This window comes from Gallinula chloropus (genome assembly GCF_964237585.1).
Source record: "Gallinula chloropus genome assembly, chromosome: 3".
Lineage (NCBI taxonomy): Eukaryota > Metazoa > Chordata > Aves > Gruiformes > Rallidae > Gallinula > Gallinula chloropus.
Genome location: NC_140087.1, coordinates 15226616 through 15246546, shown reverse-complemented (window position 1 = coordinate 15246546; position 19931 = coordinate 15226616). Strand labels below are relative to the sequence as shown.

Sequence of the window (19931 nt, the reverse complement as noted above, 5' to 3'; positions counted from 1 at the left end):
AACACATGACAGTGTTCCGTTCTTAAATGTAGAGGAATGACTGGCCAACTGTAGCTTTATTCTATAGGACTTCAAAATGTTAAAATCCATCGTTCATTAGCATAAACATCACTACATTCTGGAGAGCAGTAGAAGGTGCATCCTTGTTATACTGCAAATTCTATAAATAAGAAGCTCCTGTTAATGTCTGTGGTAGCTTAAGGAATTGCTGCTTCCTTTGGTGCTGATTCATAGAAATTTTGTACAAGTGCATATTTGTACGAAAGAAAAAAATTAGTCTATGCATAAAGTGTGGTTTGCTAGAATTAGCATTTAGAGGAATACATTTCAGTCATATCTTCTCAACCTATGTTTACATCAACTTATGGGAATGAGAAAAAGGTAAATAATCTGAACTAAAAAGCATTTAAAATGGAAGATTACTTCTACTTACATGATAAAGATTTATCTTTCAGCTAACAGTTTAAAATATAAATTAACTCCGTATCACAAACTTATTTCTGAACTTATGAGCTTTGAATATTAAATTTAATAGTTTATTCTGCAATTTACTTGTTACATAGTCAAATATTCCACCTAAACAGATGATGTGATCAAAATCATAAAAAAGGTCTTAAAAAGGTCCTATAACACTTCCAAAAAAATCTTATATTAATATTCAGTTGAAAGTGAAGCATTTTTCAGAACACCATAAACTAGCCCATTATAGACTAATTCTTGCATTCTGTCTTTTAAGATGAAAATTTAACTTAAATTAGCTCTTTGATAGTTTAGTTTCATCACTGGTATTATGTTACACCTATACCTGAAAGATTCCCTCATGGAGCTCATTTGCCTGTTAAGACAGAGGTGAAAAAAAATCACAAACCAGTAGCTGAACAACAGAAGCTTCACCTGCTACGGAATGTGAATTTTAAGTTGATTAATGAAGAATTTTTGTCCTTATGTCTCTGTATCACCACTGACATCCCACCTCTGCTGCCTATTTGAGTAGTTACGTTGCTGTGAGCTGCCTTTTCTAAAAATATTCTGAAATACACTCAGCTATAAAATAGTATCATAGGGCTTGGAAGGGACCTCGAGAGATCATCAGGTCCAACCCCCCTGCCAAAGTGGCTCCCCAGCTCATATTGCACAGATAGGCATCCAGATGGGTCTTGAATATCTCCAGAGAAGGAGACTCCACCACCTCCCTGGGCAGCCTGTCCCAGGGCTCTGTCACCCTCAATGTGAAAAAGTTCTTCTGCATGTTGGTACGGAACTTCCTGTGCTCCAACTTGCAGCCATTGTCCCTTGTCCTGTCTTCACAGAGCACTGAAAAGGGGCTGGCTAATTCCCCCTGCATCCCATACTTAAGATATTTATAAACATCAATAAGGTCCAACCTTAGTCTTCTTTTCTCTAGGCTGAACAGTCCCAGCTCACTCAGCCCTTCCTCGTAGGGGAGATGGTCCAGGCCCTTAATCATCATTGTAGCTCTTCTCTGGACTCTCTCCAGGAAATGCCTGTCTCCAGGTGGTATGCCCCGTCCCTAGAGTTGTTCAAGGCCAAGTTGGATGGGGCCCTGGGCAACTTTGTGTAGATCCAGGCTGGAGGTTGGTCTCCCTGCCTGTGGCAGGGAGGTTGGAGCTCTATGATCCTTTGGGTCCCTTCCAACCCATGCCATTCTATGATTCTATGATTTGGGCAATCTGGGCTAGTGAGAAGTGTCCCTGCCCATGGCAGGGGCTTGGAACTTAGCGATCTTTAAGGTACCTACCAGTCCTAACCATTCTGTGATTCTACCATTGGAAATTTTCAAATCACTATGTAGGATTCCTTAATGGTGCATACATTTCTTTCCCTTAAAAAGAAATCTACATTAAAAGAAGTGCCTTTCTATATAACAAATCTAAATAGAAGCACACTTCCCCCTGCAACATAATAAACCATAACATCAGCTGTAAAGTACTCCTGGACTACCTACCCTCTCCACACTTGGGCAAGGCAGTGACCAAGTAAGAACAGCCCAGAAAATTTTCTAATGGTACAAAAATTTCTGTTCTCTGCACCTGAAGTAAAGTCCAGTATTCCCACAGATGTCCCTCAAGTTTCAAAGAGGGCACATATTCAGATTGAAAGTTAGAAGTTTTATGTAGTGCAAACCTGGTTTTAATTCTGTCATCTGGTCAAAGCTTATGACAGCAAAAAAAAGGCTGGACCTTACAGAGAGACATACTATTACCAAGAAGGTATACAGCAAAATGAAAGGGATCACTGTCTCTTACTGTTACTGTATAGACAAAGTAGCTCCAGATTGCTTACCAGCAGTTTATGTCTTCCCAGCAGGCTGACATTCCACAGCCTTCAGAGCTCAGGGAGGACTCCCAGATCCAACTGCTCTGAGCAGTAAGGACTTAGACCTGCCTGACCTCTTCCTCCTCACAGTGGCTCTGTGGCAAATAAGAACTTAAAAGCTTAAGCCTAAGAATAAGTCACAAAATCTGAGAATAACAGAATTATTAAGGTTGGAAAAGATCTCCAAGACCACCTAGTCCAACTGTCCCCCTACCACCTATATTACTACACAAACTATGTCGTTGAGTACCTCCATCCAACCTTTCCTTGAACACCCTGAGGAATGGTGACTCCACCACCTCCCTTGGCAACCCGTTCCAATGCAATAAGGACTCCCTTCAGCCTCCTCCAGGCTAAGCAGTCCCTGTTCCTTCAACCACTCCTCATAAGACTTGTTCTCCAGACTGCTCACCAGCTTTGATGCCCTTAAATGGACACAGTCCAGGGTCTCAATGTCTTTGTTGTAGTGGGGGACCCAAAACTGATCACAGTATTAGAGGTACAGCCTCACCAGAGCTGAGTACAGGGGGACAATCTCCTCCCTGGTCCTGCTGACTACACTATTCCTGATGCAAGCCAGGATGCTGTTGGCCTTCTTGGCCACCTGAGCACACTGCTTGGGGGGGCTTCCTACCCTCTGGCAAATCAACACTTCCCCACAACTGAAGGTGCACTCAATTCCCTCATCCAAATCATCAATGAAGATACTAAAGAGGATGGGCCCCAGTATCAACCCCTGGGGAGCACCACTTATGTACCATCACCAGTTGGACTCAGCTCCATGCACCACCACTCTCTGGGCCTGGCCATCCAGACAGTTTTTAGCCCAGCAAGAAGTGTACCTGTCCAAGCCATGGGCTGACAGCTTCTCCAGGAGAATACTGTGTCAGCAAAACTGTTCTTGGAAAGCAGAGAAGTGATTTATTTTCTAGATGTAAAAAGGCAATTTTACAAAGAGAAACACCTTAGAAAGCCCAAAAATACTTGTTTCTCTGAATACTGAGTCTAATAAGTGTTAGTACCCACGGCAGGGAAACACAGTCAGAGCTGGCTTTTGGCAAGGCAAGAAACTCCTCAAAGCCTAACAGAAATGGGACTCGTAAAACAGAGAACAGATGAAAACTAAATGAATAAACTCAAAGGAAAAAGGATGTTTATCTCTTTTCAAACCATCAGGGTTTCTCCATAAAACAGCAAGCGGTTGGAGAGCTGTGTGATAAATACCCTTGTAATAGCAACAATAAACCGTTTAGTTGTTCTGAGCCCATTTCTCCTGAAGACCTTTATTATTATGGGTTGCATGTATACTGACTCTTTAAAACAGAATGAATACCTTAATCTATATGTTTAAACCAACTGTGTCTTACAGCAAAACCCTACTACTAATGGCATCTTATACCAATCAATAGCAGCAAAACTCAACTTCCTCATGGTGCTTTTAGATGTCACTATGAACTGTCTACAGTTACATTTACTGTCACCTCTGCTTCTGACCCAGATGTTTATATTTTAGAAAATCTTGAAAATATATCTATATAGAGATATGAGAGCTATCCTACAAGCACCTATATATGCCCGGGATAAAGCTAAAAGCCTATTCCTTCTAAACTTAATTTTTTTTGTGGGGAAAAAAAAATATCAAGCACCAACCAAGACTTTATAATCTTAGAGGTCTATAAAAGCCATTCAGAAGAGGCAAAAATAAATTTTACCCTAACCAAGACACTCTTGACAAGGTATATCTTAAAGAATACACATATATGCAATTTCAGCCTCTACACTCATTGAGTAAAAGGGGTTATTCAAACAAGATTGAAATCTCTTGGGTTTCACCCATGGAAACAGGAATCTGACATGCACTGCAGTTGGACAAACTACTCATAAATCTGACAACTTCTGTGGCAAACTGATATAAAAATTGGGGGTGGGAATTATGTAAGTATTAAAACATTCAAAATAATATCTGCTGCTGAAACTCCTATTTCATGTCCACAGGAGACATAAGGAAGAGTAAAGTCCTGAAGAAAGTTGTATCTATGTCAGAATTTCACCGTAAAACTGAGAAGTATACCTTTTGATGTACACAACCTACAAGGGAGACAAGTTATTTGTGAAATATGCATAGCTGATACACTTTGTAACATTTATTTTAAACATTGTATGTGTAAAAATCTGCAAACCATTTATTTTAGATACTTATTTTTCTGTCTGAACCATATTTTTTCGGAACACTTTATAGTCTCCTGATATATTGTTACTTCTTGCAAAAAGTTTAGAGAGATTAGTGTGCAGCATTTAGCTTAGAAGGCAGTTCATTGCAAAGAGATGTCATGCTGAAAACTGTCATATAAAATACCGTCTTCTACAGCTACAGTGGCTCAACTTTTCTATCTAGTTACTATGTCAGTCACTTCATAAACATGACATTACGTACTGTCACCCAAGCAGAAAAGAACGGATTCAGACTCTAAAATTAAACTGTCTTCTGTTTAAGAAGAGTTAAATGCTTATGTAGGACATGATCTTCACTCAGAACCTCAATAAAGTGTTCTGGGTCACTGTAGTAGACTTATTTCCAGTTATCCCACAGGGAAAGAAGTAGGAAACATTTTTTCATGTTGTATGTTGCTGAAGAACTAACATAAAACCTTCATATGCACACATAGCTTGTTCTTTATGTCTCTGATGAAATCAATAGCGAATCTTCCACTCATCAACAGATTTGACGTATACCATAAGAAGGAAGCAGGTACATATGATGGAGTACTGCAAGTTCTAGACTGTAAATATTAACAACAAATTTAGTTCCCCTACCTCATGTTTTATACCAGTTTAGATCACTAGAAGTTATAATGTTTACGTTTGGTTTGCTTGCATTTTTTCCCCTCTGCCCTCTATTTTCTATTATCAAAGTTTTGCTAATAATGACTTGCTGCTTTCTGCTTGAAGAAGTGCCATTCCAGAACATTTTGTACCCATGCAGTCTATAACACCATAACTTAATACTCCTACAGCTGCATTGTACTCTAAAACTAGTCTCATGGACCACGAAGTCGTGCTGTGTGGGCATAAGACGATCTGTACAGGATACAGAAACCTGGGCTCACTACTCCACGTGGTGTCCAGAAACAGAACAATCACCATCATCTTTTTGTTTTCCTTTTAGTCACTCAGATCACAGCTTGACACCAGAAATAGCTGAACAGGTAATGCCAAAGAAATTGAGAACTGCAACTCGCAAACAAGAATTTTAGAGCAGGAATGTCCTGTAGCTGAGTCACTGAACTACACTGCCCAAAAAATATTCTCAAAATTAGTAGTGAAGAAACTATCTGCATTTACACCTCACAAATCACAACAGTAATTGGTAATCTTTTTCAGTTAAATTCTTGTAATCCAAAGTAAAAACTAATTCAATATCTTTGAAATGGTTTACTCACCTCATCTAAGTCTTTAATATAAACAATTTTCTCTTCAATACCAATAGGCATCGGTTCGCTATGGGGAATCTTCACCTCTTCGTACATTTTATTGTTTTCTCTCTGAACTGACTCTGGTAAGAACACCTAAAGAAGGATTACAGGAAAATCAATTGAAAGTATGAAAACAGAATCATTACGTATAACCCACTCAAAACAACGGTTTATCACTTTTCTTCAAAAATGAATCCAAAATACAAGTGATTCATTTTAGATAGCACTGAACCCCTATATAGAAAATAATCGGTTTAACTACTCAGAAAATGGTCCTCAAAAGACAAAAAGATAACTCAATTTTATTAAATTTTGAAAGCCATTAGGTCTAGAATTGCATACAGCATTCATTTTGTTAAAGTCAATTCGATGGCTTCCAAAAGACAGAAAAATAGTATTTTAATGATTTCAGTGACCCTAGAAATAAATACATTACTTGAGAATGAGATTATTTCTTCTACAGTCAAAATAAAAACAATATATGGAAGTGTTGGTGTGTGGAACCCTCTGCAAAGCAGCACTGATTCAGCCATTGGGCTCTGATAAGGAGGAAAATCTCTAATGGAACAAAGAGAACCCTGCTGCACATTGCTCACTGGGAAAGATGTACTGTTCAAGAAGGGTCATGCACCAACACGTACCTTTGCACCCCCAATGAATGCTGATGTTTTCATAGCTTCAGCTCGGGAATCATAAACATGCGGATAATGGATTTTTTCAAACTCCACCTCTCTCTGTTTACTCAGGACTGGCATACTGCGAGCATTCAAAAGTGCTAGTTCTCTGTGAGCAGAAAACAAACCTGTCATAATTCTGCACCAGTTCAGGCACACATGTGGTACATGAATGTGAGAGCAATGGTTGTGGGAATTTAAGGAAAACAAAACAGTGCACAAACCAATTAACAAAGGAATTCGACAGTGCTATTGTCTAGCATCAGGGAAACCAAGTCCTTGTAACACACTGTTTAGATAAAAATCAGAAGTGCAATCCAGTAACTGCAGTTTTGCCTCTTTTTAAAAAGTACAGCAACATGTACAGTTAAATACCAGTTCACTGTATTCTTCTCAATACAAAACACAAGAGCTTATTTGCTCCTCTCCTCATCCTCTCCCTCCCCTACTCCTCCTGCTACCTCTACCTGACAACATGGAAAATAGTATCCATTAATCTTAAGAAGGAAAAAAAGAAAGATAGTTCTGAGAGATTTAGTACAGATGTCATAAATCTTAAGCAAGTAGTGTGAGTCCAGGAACTGAGAAAAAAAGTGTAACCCTCTGATCTGCATCTCCAACCCATAAAAATGAGGCCAAGAAGATTCTAATTAAGCAGATCACTGCTTTCTTTCCCTGAAAATTAAGTTTTAATATTAAGAAGAATTCTACACTTGTAATAAAATGTGACTTGAAGTGAAAATCACCTAATCACCAAAGCAAACTATAAGAAAATAAACTGTTATGGTAAGTTGAAGAAGCAATTACAAAGGAAGCATTTCTCAACTTGGGGAATTTATTACCTCTGCAACCGCAGCTCTTTGGGATCAAAGCACGTTAGCCCTTCTCCAGAAACTTCTCCGTCTTCCCCAGCTTGTTTTTCTTTTCTGGCATTTCGCTTTTCTTCCCGACGATATTGTTTCATTAACAGCTTTTCTTGTTCAGACTGAATAGTAACTTGACAACCATAATTGGGCTTCGGATTTTCTCCTATAAATCTCTTGCATTGTTCTGCAATACAATAACAGGTACAGATTTCCGTAAGTACAAGACTCCATCTTTTATTTCATCATTCTTCTTCAAGTATTCCTTCTTGAGTGGCTTTTTGGGGTTGGGGTTTTTTTTCAGGGGTGGTGGTAGTGATAGTGTGTGTACTTGAAGACAGTCTAGCTTTATTTAGGTGACATTGCAGCAGCTGGTCTCAAGAAATCTAGAAGTACCAACTCATATCCCAAAAGTAGAACACAAAGTTACCATTGTTTAGCAAAGAAAAAATCTTTAACCTAAAGCAAAAGACTGGGATAGCAGCAAAAGAGAGTGCGGCTTCTTTTCTGTGGAAAAGCCACTTATCTCTCCTCTTACATGTATACACTGATGAACAGAATGGTGTGAAAGCAGATTAAACATGCATTTTTTAAACAGCTTCTTCACAAAACAATTAGTATACATTTCCAGATAACTTGATGGTATTGAAAGCATAATCACAAAGTAATTTCCCTAAACGAGTGAAGAAAGTAATTCTATTCTATACAACAACCAGAAGGATTCCTTCCCTTTGTGTGGAAAGCAGCAGGACTGAAGGAAGAAGAATCAGAACCACAGAACTATTATAGTAAACAAGGGGAGCAGGGAACACAAAAAAGCCCAGTTACATTCAACCTTCTGAGGCAATTCAGAGCCAAAACAAAAGACATATCTATGTCTTTTACAAGCAATGGTCTGGAGAGATTTGGTTTTAACTCTAGCACTGTTTTTAAATGTCTATTTTCAAAATTCTGCAAACAATTTAATAGTTTACATGGGTTTCTCTAAATATCGTATACTTTTCAACAGAGTTTCATATGTACTTCTGCAGTCAAACTCTGAAGCTGAAAAGTTCAAAACCTTTCCGTCAAACATACCCACTTGACTGATATTCTGAACAATTTGTGCCACTTTGTTTTCACCTAGAGTAACAGTGAAACTCCTGCCTCTCACAGCACACATACTGGATAAGGTGACTATAACTTGTTAAATGGCATTGAAAAAAACAATCTAATAAACTGTCAAAACATCCACATCAAGACCATCGTGTCTGTAGCCTTAACACTCTCTCTTGTATTAAAAGGGAACAACAATGAAGGCAATTTCCTAACTAAATTTAATTCAGACTGAACACACACCAGGGCAAAGAACTTTTACTTGATTTGTCTGATAAACACAACAATTGCCTTTACTGCTATGGAAGTAAATGACATAAGAAACAGTCAAATAATACAACATGCCTCAAAAATGCTATCAGTTCCTTGATTTGTGCTTATTTTCTCAAGACAAGAATTACTCAAAGTTGACTAAATTTCTGCAGACACAAATTGTTCCCTTCCCCAAATTCAATTCAGGAAAGATAGAAGTTCAATCCCCATTAGAAACCCCATTTTGATCAGCTTAAAAGGAAAAGTTCTTATTAAAATGAATAAACGCATCTTGGGGCTGAGCATCTTCGATCTCAGAGAAGACACTTGGATTTCACTGGCTTCTTTACCACAGCAAAAAAAGAGTTCTCTCATCAGTGAAAAAAGTATACAATCAAGAATCTTTTCCTATTGTCTCAAAAGCAAAACACTGACAACATCCTAGAAGAATTTATTGTCCCAGATTCTACTGATGGCATAAGGAAGAATAAATTCATAAAAGCTTCCAAAATACTACTCCTACTAAGTGACAAGAAAATGTTTGTGTAACTAAAATCTGCAATGTAGGAGAAAAACTGTAATAGTTCAATTTCTACTGGTTATATTTTAATTTTTTTTAATTACTTGATTATTTCAGGAGGGAAGAAAACCACCAGCACACAAAGCCCTGTTATATTGATAGCAAGGCATTTCACTTTGAAATCACAAAGAGATAAAAATAATGGTTGTTCTGATGAGGTTAGACTAACCCCTGGCACAAGATGCAAACTTCTAAACACTTCCCAATACAACATTTCTTTTAAGATAAACAGATTAAAAATGGCTTATTTGCATTTTTTAAATTATTGTGAAGATACGTTTAAGTCCACCGTTACTAGTTTTATTCACATTTTTCTACCTCTGTATGCTGTGATCATGCAATGGGCTGTATGGTGTGATGTCCATGTAGGATTTCTCTCAAGTCCACCATCAGATTTACTTTTGTCAGTGGAGAACATCAGAAGACTTGTTTTGAAATAGCGATTTGTAAAACAGGTTTTGAAAGATTTACCTCAGGCAGGCAATTTATCTCATAAAGAGAAAAATCACAGTATAAAACATGAACCCCCTTTTTTTCTCTCATTTATGCCTATTTAAACTACTTTCATTTTTCTCATAAGTGGTTGTTACCGTGCTTTTTCTCCCCACAACCTCCATTTGATGACAGCACAAAAGTAGAGAGCAAACATGAAAGCAAATGAAGAATAATCAAAGATCAACTTCTTTCCAGTGCAAAACATTAAAACCAGGGAAACAGTTAATACATTTAAAAATTCCACGTGCCCATAGGCAGTTGAAAAGTAAATAAATATATGCAGTATATATTTGTTTCTTCTTTAAAACCAGACCTTTGATTTCTTTGTTCAATCCCACATAAACATATCCCCCCTCCTTTTTTTTTCTTGGTTTTCAAATGCACACAGACAGAACTGTTGTTCGAAGTGTAAATGAACAGTCAGAAAACTACTGTTCATCTGGTTTAGAATAAAAATTTCATGGTTGCTTACCTTGCAGAGTCTGGAACCTGTTATCATTGTGACAAGTCAGAGACCTTTCCAGAATCACAGATCTGTTCTGTAGGAGTTTCTCTATGAGTTCAAAGCCTTCAGGACCTAGCAGCTCAAATAGCTACAAAAAAAAAACCAAGCCATAAGTCACTGTGCAAATTACTGTAAATTTATAAATAGGACTGCAATATTTTAACAAATTAATGAACTTCAGCTCAAATTAATTCAACCCAAAAAGGTGTCATTGCTACTGCTAAGCCAGATTCTCAAATAGAAAAAGAGGAAGTTAGAGAAAATTTTGTGTTTGAAATATTTAAAAACTGAGAAATTAGTCTTTGAAAGAAAACTGCATTCCTCTTAAGAGATTTTTGCATATAATTTAATCATTCTTAAGACTAAATTTGATGCGTCTGCCTTTATAGTTATTTACATAAACTATACTGCAAATTTCTTCCTGCACAATCTAAGTAGATAAATCAATAGAACCAATGTTTTCTTATAAAAGTCTGATAAATACGAAGTTATTTGAATTCCAGTGAACAAGAAATAGAGCCTACTGCATTTTCACAAACACATCCTACCAACTCCCCCCCAGCCTTACAGATAGGGAATATAGCGGTAATTTGAAGAATTAATTCAGATGACACAAGTATCAACTTCAGTCTATACTATATAATGCTGTGAGTGTGTGCAATTCCAACATACGGTGTAGATGATGTATATCAGACAGAATTCTCCAGCAATAAGCTGCTCTGACTCAAAATGTTTTTTAGTAGCAAGTTAGATAAACACAGTTCCATATTTAAAGTTCCATTTTCCATAATAATGTTTTTAATGGAAAAAACTGTAAACGCCAAAAACCTGTCCATCTTATCCATTATTTTGTCAAAAATCAAATCATTACAGTAGAACAGTAAGCTACTCTCATTCTTGATTCTGTACACTGTTTAAAACAATTTTTTCTCCTTTTTTATTTTCTAAAAAGGAAAGCAGGGCAGTTTCCCCTTAATGTTCTTGAAGACTGATGCTAGTATTATTCATATAACTTCAGGTATCAGATAAGAATAACAGCTATGGTGTTCTTTTAAAGTGATATTCTATGAAATGGGATGTTGTATGGAAAAGTAAGACTTTACCACTGTAAGATTCAAGTATTTCTGTTCTAACTATAATAAAAAGAAAGTGAGGTCTCTTGCTGTATTTAATTTCTCAATTCCTCAACAGAGTTTTTCTGTGGCTGTCTAACTACTGCCCTCTGGACACACCTCAAAATAACTTTATGCTGCCTCTTCATATATTTGCAAAATTTCGAATGGTGCCAAGGACATGAGGCCAATCTGTGCTTCATAATATAAGCTGGCATTTAAAAATGAAAATAATAATTTTTCAAAAGTGTTATTCCTGGTGCTCATGGTTTCTATGAAAAACAAGGTTTGTGCAAATTAGTACACTGATGGCAGAGTTTGCAAAGACAATAAAAAACAGCTCTGAAATGTATAATGTCTTGTATTTCTTTCATTAGAGTAAACAAGGATGGCAGATTGGAGAAGTCAGAAAAAACAAACAACAAAAAAACCCCAACGTATGTGAACAAATATAAAATGCTATACTTGGACAGAAGGAACAAACTGCAAAAATACAGGACAGGGAACTGCTGGCTACGTGTCAATTCTGCTGTTAAGGATCTTAAACTATGATGGATTTATTTTTATTCAGCCTTCACTACTAACAATGATCATTAGTTCTTGTCTTCTGCACAGCTATTCACTGTCACTTGACTGCCACATTTCAGTTAACATTATCTAAACATATAAGATGATTTTGTTTTTCTATTTCAAAAGAAAACAGCAAATTAGTACTGGTAAATTTGAGGAGGAGGTATTTTCCAAGGGTAAATGCTTAAGGCAGGGAGGGAAAAATAATTACAAAAACAAGAAGAAAACAAGTATATTTGAAATAGCTTTGCTCACATCCTGTTGACTGCGGAATACCAGCAAGATGGGAAAACAAAATGCTTTCAAGCACTAGCTTCTCATCAAGGCAGCACACAATGTAAGCATATTCAGACTTACTTTGCCCCCCCAAACTAAACCAAACACACCCCACTACCCCAGCACCCCCAGAAGATAAACAACATGTTCCACCTAGAACATCTGATGTAGACCTTCAGCTCTGCACAGGACTTCTCCATCACTGGAAGCTATTGAGAATGGTCTAGAAAATCATCAACCAGAAAAGAGGATTTTTAATGACAAAATAGGTGACACCATTTTTTGGAACAGGAAGACACTCCTATTTTCCTAGTATATTCTGAAACAAAACCCAACCAATTAGAACAGCAGAGCTGTACAAAGAATTAGTCATGAATATTACATGATGCATTCTACTTCACGGCCAGAGGTCATGCAATAAAAACAGTATCACTTACTCTATCCCTAGTGAGCTAGGAGCTCAAAAGACGACTACTTAGGTGAAACTGCATCTACCTACACTCCAGACAGCCTACCAGCCAAAGAGAACTGGACCCATACACGAAAGACTCTGCAACGCTCATGCAGTAAATGTCACACCGTTTTGCCTTCTTGATCGGCAGACAGAGTGTGCTATTCATCTGTCTCCAGCAGTTTGAGAACTGTCCACATCACATAAGTAATCTTGGTGCTCTCTGAAAAGGAAAGAGGCTTTCAGACCATTTTACAAAGCTAAGACAGACTGAGCTCATTGTTCAAGACTGAGGGGAAAAAGCTAAAGAATACATAAGTCCAGAAGCAATGACCTGTTCCTATTGACAAGATGTCACCCACACCCACTTAGAAGCCTACCAGAGATCATGGGTGGAAAACCATTAAGAGCTAAATTAAGACAGAAGTAGAAGTGCTGAAAGATGGAGAAGAATAAGTGAAAGAGCAAGATCTGTCACCACTTACCAGGGATGGTAGGAGTAATGACAGTGTTAAGAAAAAGTCTGCAAAGAACAGAAACAACTAAACCTGAGGACTTGTAAGACCAATATGTTATTTACCATCAGATTTGTTCATACTGTAGGAGCAATCCACTGCTTCCTAATTAAAGTATTAAAATTACCAAGGAATGCTGTTGTTTCAAAGTGCAAGTCTTTACCTTCTTTGTTTAGACTTCCACAAACATGTCAGGGTGCATTCATAAAGCTTTCTGCCACTTCAGAAAAACTTCTATGCTCCTGGGAATTTTTAAGCCTAATTTTGGAAGTAATCAAGAAATTAAACCACCATCTGAACTTCTGTAACAATAGACACCATTAAAGATCGAAGTAGCAACTGCACCCTATGCTAACTCATGAAAACTGGCAAGACTTGGAGAGAAAGCACCACTTGTAGGGCTCCAACTTCAATAATGATACTGAACCTGACATCTTCTGAAACAGCACAAAATCTGCTTTGTTAAAAAAAAAAAAACCTTTCCACTGTAAGAGTTGTATTTTTAATATTAATATTCATACTATCCACATAATTCCGGGCCAAAGCTTTTAGAAAGTAACCACCTCACTACTGCTATCAATTTTACACTGGAAAGCACTTACACTGTGCTATATATCAAAGAGCAGGAAAGAGAGAATTAGGAGCTGTGTTGAACTGCCTTACGCTTACAAGGACAAATGGAGCCCCAAGTCACAGAAAACATCTGACCAAGAAAGCAAGCTGCTTTCTTTTGCCAGGACATATCATTCCTACAGTCATTTTATTTTTTGACGGTATAAAGTGAAGTTATCAGCATAGGCTGGAGTGGCTGAAATAGCTGTAAGAGAAAAAAATCCGCAACACCCTCCAGCATTTCATAAATGCTGATGTAGTCCTGACCACTGCAGCTCAGTGTCATGCCTGGATGTTCAGTTGGAGGCACAACGCTGAAGTGACTGCTCAATGAAGTTGCTCTGCACACTGATTTACAAAACACACTTGTGAGGACAGGCAGAGTAGTTTTGTAATGCACAGAAGAGGCTTCTCCTGACTACTCCTAAGAGTATGTCGATGAAGAATCAAACTCTAAGAACAGTAGTAAAAGAAAAACAGAGTAACAATTAACTATGCAACACAGAAAGCTTAAGAAAGTTACGGGGCCCACTGCCAATCCTGGGTCTCCACCTGATGTTAGCAAATCACTAACATACAATGAACTCTCTCTCCTCTGGACAAATACCTAATGTAAGCTGCACAGAAATTCCTAATATTCAACATAGAAAAGGTGAACTTCAGAGGTCTACACATTATTTAAAAAAGAATTTTGGATACAATGTTTCGCCTCTAAACATTTTACTTTCTCTCCTAGAGAAGAGACGGCAAACTGAAAAACTGTGATGCAGTCACAGACTCACAAGGTTGGAAAAGCCCTTTGAGATCAATGAAGTCCAACCATAGCTGTCCTCCACTAAACCATATTCCTGAGCACCTCATCTACCTGTTTTTTAAATACATCCAGAGTCAGCGACTCAAGCACCTCCCTGGGCAGCCTGTTCCAGTGAACTCCTAACAATTTACTTGGCTTCAGAGTAGAACTACGATGTTTCCTTACAACTGAAACACTTTCCACTAATCAAACCCAGGAGTTAGCAGGGCCACATCCAATCCTGCAGTCTGCAGGGTGAAGTTTCTAGCATTCAAGTGCCATCTAGAAGCAATGAATCTCAGGCCTGTAAGGCTGAGAACCATGTTGACGACAGTCTAACAGTAGCATTTAATGAAAATACTACTAGACTAAGAGGAAGTTCCTGGAACTATTTACAACACTTCCCTGGCATCATGTTTACTTCTAACACACCAAGCTCCTGCCACTCACCTCAAGCGCTCATTCCAAATAAGGGGACAACTGGGAAATTTATGCTTGAAATAAAGATGGCGCAGGCTTGAGTGGCAGCCATGTTATTGCACTTGAGCCTGCAACTTGAATGCTGTTAATGACAACACGTTGCTGACAGAAAAACTGTAAACAATGTGTAACACCACATGTACCAAAAAAGAGAGTTTCTCACACCGACAGTTACACAAATCATAACCATTTCAGGACAGCCTGGCAGAAAAAAAATATTATCAGTGCAGTCTTGTCTGCAAAAAACCTGCAAGGTTTCTGACACAGGAAGTGGCACAGGCACGTAATTCTGTATTCAGTGTAGGTACCAGCATTTCAGAGTTGATACAGTATTTTGTGTTCTGGCCTGAAAAGTCAACATCCAAGACCCTGAGAGCAGGCGAAGGTATCTAGTGAATGTTCATAGCTGCCTTTTTATTAAGTTATGAGATAAAATAGACAGTAGGTAACAGTTGGAGAGGCTGTGTGTCAGTCAGCAGCTTCTTGAATACCAGCCAAACTATTACACTCCTTGAAGTCAGTAACAGATTGTGCCCAAAAGACAACCCTGACCACCTTCAATAACAAAGGTCCCAGATTACTTCAGCTACTACTCAGTGACCATAAAGACATCGATGAGCATGATACATGGTCACTCATATTTGTTTGAACGATTTTTACATTTCATTTTATGTGCATAGCCTTAGTATCTGGAAGAGTAATCAATCTAGGAACCGAAGGACAAGATGTGTCATATTGCATTAGAAAGGTGAGGCAAGGTCCCCATGCTAATGATTTCTACTGAGTATATACTAATTATAGAGAAAAAGCAAGGAAACAGATACAGCAGTCCATCTGTCAGAAGAGGTAACAACTAAACCCCAATGAGATCCAAGACAGTAAATTTTTTTCATGTAAGTACATCTTTATTGTCGAACTCTCAGAAACAAGGTTTTACTCTGAATATTAAATAGCTAATGTTCACTTTTCAACTCTAAGGCACAATTTATGAGGTTCTTATGACTTCAAATATGAAGTACAGAACTGTGAGCATTACTTTGACATCATAAACTATCTGCCATCACAACGGTATTTTCTTTATTTCCACATCCTATATGAAGTGGGAAGGAATCCTATAAATCTCAGAAAAATATGTTTTTGTTTTCATTGAAAAAAACAAAAAGCTGGAGGAAGTTCTTGTACCTTGCTGGAGTCTTGGTACTTGCAGCAACAAATGAAACAGAAACCCAAATTCAGACCACCAGTGATTGTCATCTGTACCTGTCAACATTTATAGCCTAACAGTTGGTCTGGGTTCCAGAGTACCACCTGCACAGCTAATTGCTATGCCTGTCCTTAGTGGCTGTCTGCAGATGATGTTGTTTTACAAGGCAGAGTTTTCAAACAACCATAAAAGAATCATCTCTATAGCAGTGTCCCAAGTTTCTTTTGTTCTAGTCACTCTTAAGTAACTGAGATGATTGCTTCATTTAAAAAATTATAGGGGTACAGAAGACTGACTAGAGCCTTTAGGTGGTTTGGACCGCCCATTTCCCTCTTCATCCTTTTGGCCACCCCCACAAGAACTGGAATATGTGTAAGCCAGAAGATAAACTCAGTCATGCTTTGAAGATGAAGAACCCCAAAGTGAACTAAATATGTCTTAAACATATGCAAAACACAAGAAAAGGGATTGCCTAAGCACTAACTCAGCAAAAAAACACAGTAACTGCCTGAAAGGTAAAGGCAGTGGGGAGAAATCACAATCAGACCTATAGACCATCAATCTACGAAACCCACCACCTCAAAACTTCCCTTTTTTGAGCATGCTTACATAAATTAGCATACAGAGAGATGAAGTTTATGCAAATGAAGAAAGAAGCAACAAGCACAAAAGAACAAACTCGTAGGGGGACAACTTCATACCAAACACCTCTAATGACAAGGCCAGTGCTGGATCCAGAACTGGTAATCTCTCTCTCCTACTTATCTCTCTCCCTTTCCTCAAAGCCGCTAAGTAACAAAAGCTGTCAGGTAACGCATGGCTGACCATGGTTCCTGCCAAAGTCTCCCTCCCTCTCTGCTTTTTCTCAAAGCTGCTAAGTAACACAAAGCCTACCCTGGCTCCCCATAAAGCCACATAGCTCAAACACCACCGAATTGTGAGGGCGCCAATGTTATTAACCGCATTTGATCTCTGTGTTCCTGTTAAAGTCAACATTTGTGTACAGACCTGAAGTATTGTCACCCTTCAATTCTAACAAAGGGTATAGGTGAATCTGTATCTCCCATCCCACCGTCTGGACCAGGACATGACAAGGGCAAATATGACATTTTTATTGGGCTGCAGACTTCGCACAAAAGCTGTCTGAGCATGCTACCCAGAGTAGGAGATGGAAAAATTCATATTAGCTATTCCTTAAAATTTTCAGTAACAGACTGAAGATAGAGTGGTTCATTTTGCATAAGAAAATTCACCAAAAAAATCTGTGGATGTAATACATACACTGACTGCTATTTTTTGCTGTGCTACTGAAACATAATGGATTAACACTACCTCTTACATCCACAGAAGAACACTCTGTTTAGAAGCAAAACCCAGATTTTCTCTATTTTCATGTCTCTGAGGGGGATTAAAAGAAGAAAAGCCAAGCATAATTTCTTACCATTGTTATTAAAATCAGATATTAGGTGAGAAAGTCATTCAGCTCTCAGGTCTGCTTTTCCTTTTTCAAGCCTGTCATTTTTGAATATGCAGCCCAGCATATTTAAATCCACTTAAACAGAAATGATCTTCCAATCCTAGGGAATCATTCCCACCTAGGAGACTTGCACAGAGTCTTAGCAAGCTGGGCTTAGCTGCATACCTGCATCTCAGGGCCCAAGGACTTAAAGTACTTAAAGGTGAGCTGCCGATCAAACTACATGCATGCAAAAATGCATTTCTTATCGCTATTCCTTAGCACAGGGGCTGGAGGATTCTTATACTGCAATGTCAGCAACCACTGGGATCCATTATGATAGAAAAACGTGCTCATGGGCAGGCATCCTCATGGGACAAGGAGCACCTAGCTCTAAAGCACTCTCCAGCAGAATCAAGTACCAGCTTCACGAGGATGACTGAGAAGTTATTACTTGTCATCAGGGAGGTCTTAAGAGTCTGTCCATGAAATCAGTTAGCTTTAAAATTGTAGATTTTACTTTCAGACAGCAATCAGAAGAAAATAATGAACTAAATATATAAAAAAATAGAAATAGATTGAAGAAGAGTAGTAAAATTCTAGGAATTCCCTCAACAAAACCTTACTTAGAAGGCAGCCGAGTAAGGAAGCTGATGGAATATTTTTTATATAACATTGTCTTTGAGGAAGATATCTGCATAAAGAAAATGGATTCATGACAAGTTCTTACTCAGCTTTTGGTGCTCTTCTCATATTACTATGATGCAACCAGAACTGCTAGAAATCCAGTGTTCAGCTCTGTACACAGTCCAAGTGTAAAAGTTTGATGCGGAAATAGATATATGGGCATTTATTATTTTTAATACTGTATCTCCTCAGCACACTGGCATGCCATCTATTTCTGCATTTCTGTATCCATACAGAACTGTGCAACTTTACTTGAACTACACACTAGAAATAAATTAATCACAGCATGAAAAATTCCAAAATTCATATACCCCCCCCAATTTCTTAGGAGACTCAGCCTACAGGTACCAGTCAAGACTTCTCTTAAATTCAATTGAAATCTAAAGTTAAAACACTGGACTATCAGATTCAAAACATATAAAAATATTGCTTAATAGGCTTAAACCAGCTGTCTTAGCTATTTGATTCCTATCAGTTTTGATTACAGATATCTTTTTAGTATTTTGATGTAAAAAGCAGCATAATATGACAGCATAATTCTAAAGTATTAGCAGGAAAGCTTTCTCCATCTCCTCATGCATATCTGTATTAAAACTGCCTACTGTACTTGACAAATAGACAAGCACAAAACCACAAGGCATCTTAGTAAATTTTTAAGCAAACACAAGTAGACTGAAGAGATCACCACTGTCATCAATGTTTTAACACTGACTAATTAGAAACTTACACAGACATGCTAATTCTGAAAATTTCCAACACATAGCTAAAAGGCAACTACAACAAATTCATTTAGCCTAAGGACTTCAGTAATTAGAAATAATGTCAAACCCAGCTACAAGCAGCAGACTACTGCCATGCCTTTTGAAAAGGAAGCCCTGAAGACCAATTTAAGTGTAGGAAAAATTGTTCTTACATGATTTCTTAAACTACTGTTTATCTTCAGAAATATTCTTGGATCAGCTGTTTATGAATTTTGAAGAACCAACCTCCCTAGGATTTGATAATTGCTGCACTTGCCACGTTTCTAAGCATAGGGAGCAGGCAAATTTGGAATTACTGAATAAGTATTTGTAAAGATACTTCACAGATGCCTATGTCACTACTGCAGTAATCCAAATCCTCCTGAAGAAAAAAAAATAAATTTAAGAGCATAACTTCAATAGGGGACTGCAGATGCCTACCTCATTCTGTAATGAAAGCACACAGGAAAGGGGATATAGGGTTACACAAATCTGGCTTCATCCAGCAGGAAACATACATCTCTAGAGGAAGTTTCTGTATCAGAATCAAACATCTAAAGCAATTTTTCTAGGGCTGATGACTTCAGACACTTCCAGTATGGCAAGCAGTGGGCACAGAATTCTTTACTGCAAAAGACAAAAACCTGCAGATATTCTTAAAGGGTGGCAGTTCCCAATCCTGACCATTTCAGGAGAGGGACGTAGCTGAGCACGGAGCCATTCACCTGTAGCTCAACGTTTTGGTTATCCTCAAGTCTAGC

At 38.0% G+C, this 19931-nt stretch overlaps 1 protein-coding gene across 1 annotated transcript in view; it reads right to left on the bottom strand.

The window, feature by feature from the left end:
- Window positions 1-19931, bottom strand: part of ASCC3 (activating signal cointegrator 1 complex subunit 3) — a gene marked incomplete at its 5' end in the record, with an annotated part of 249988 nt that overhangs the window by 212375 nt on the left and 17682 nt on the right. The window contains 4 exons of the mRNA XM_084261793.1: window positions 5778-5903; window positions 6452-6593; window positions 7327-7534; window positions 10242-10362. Of these exons, the coding sequence (XP_084117919.1) occupies window positions 5778-5903; window positions 6452-6593; window positions 7327-7534; window positions 10242-10362 (597 nt within the window). The remainder of the gene's footprint in view (window positions 1-5777; window positions 5904-6451; window positions 6594-7326; window positions 7535-10241; window positions 10363-19931) is intronic.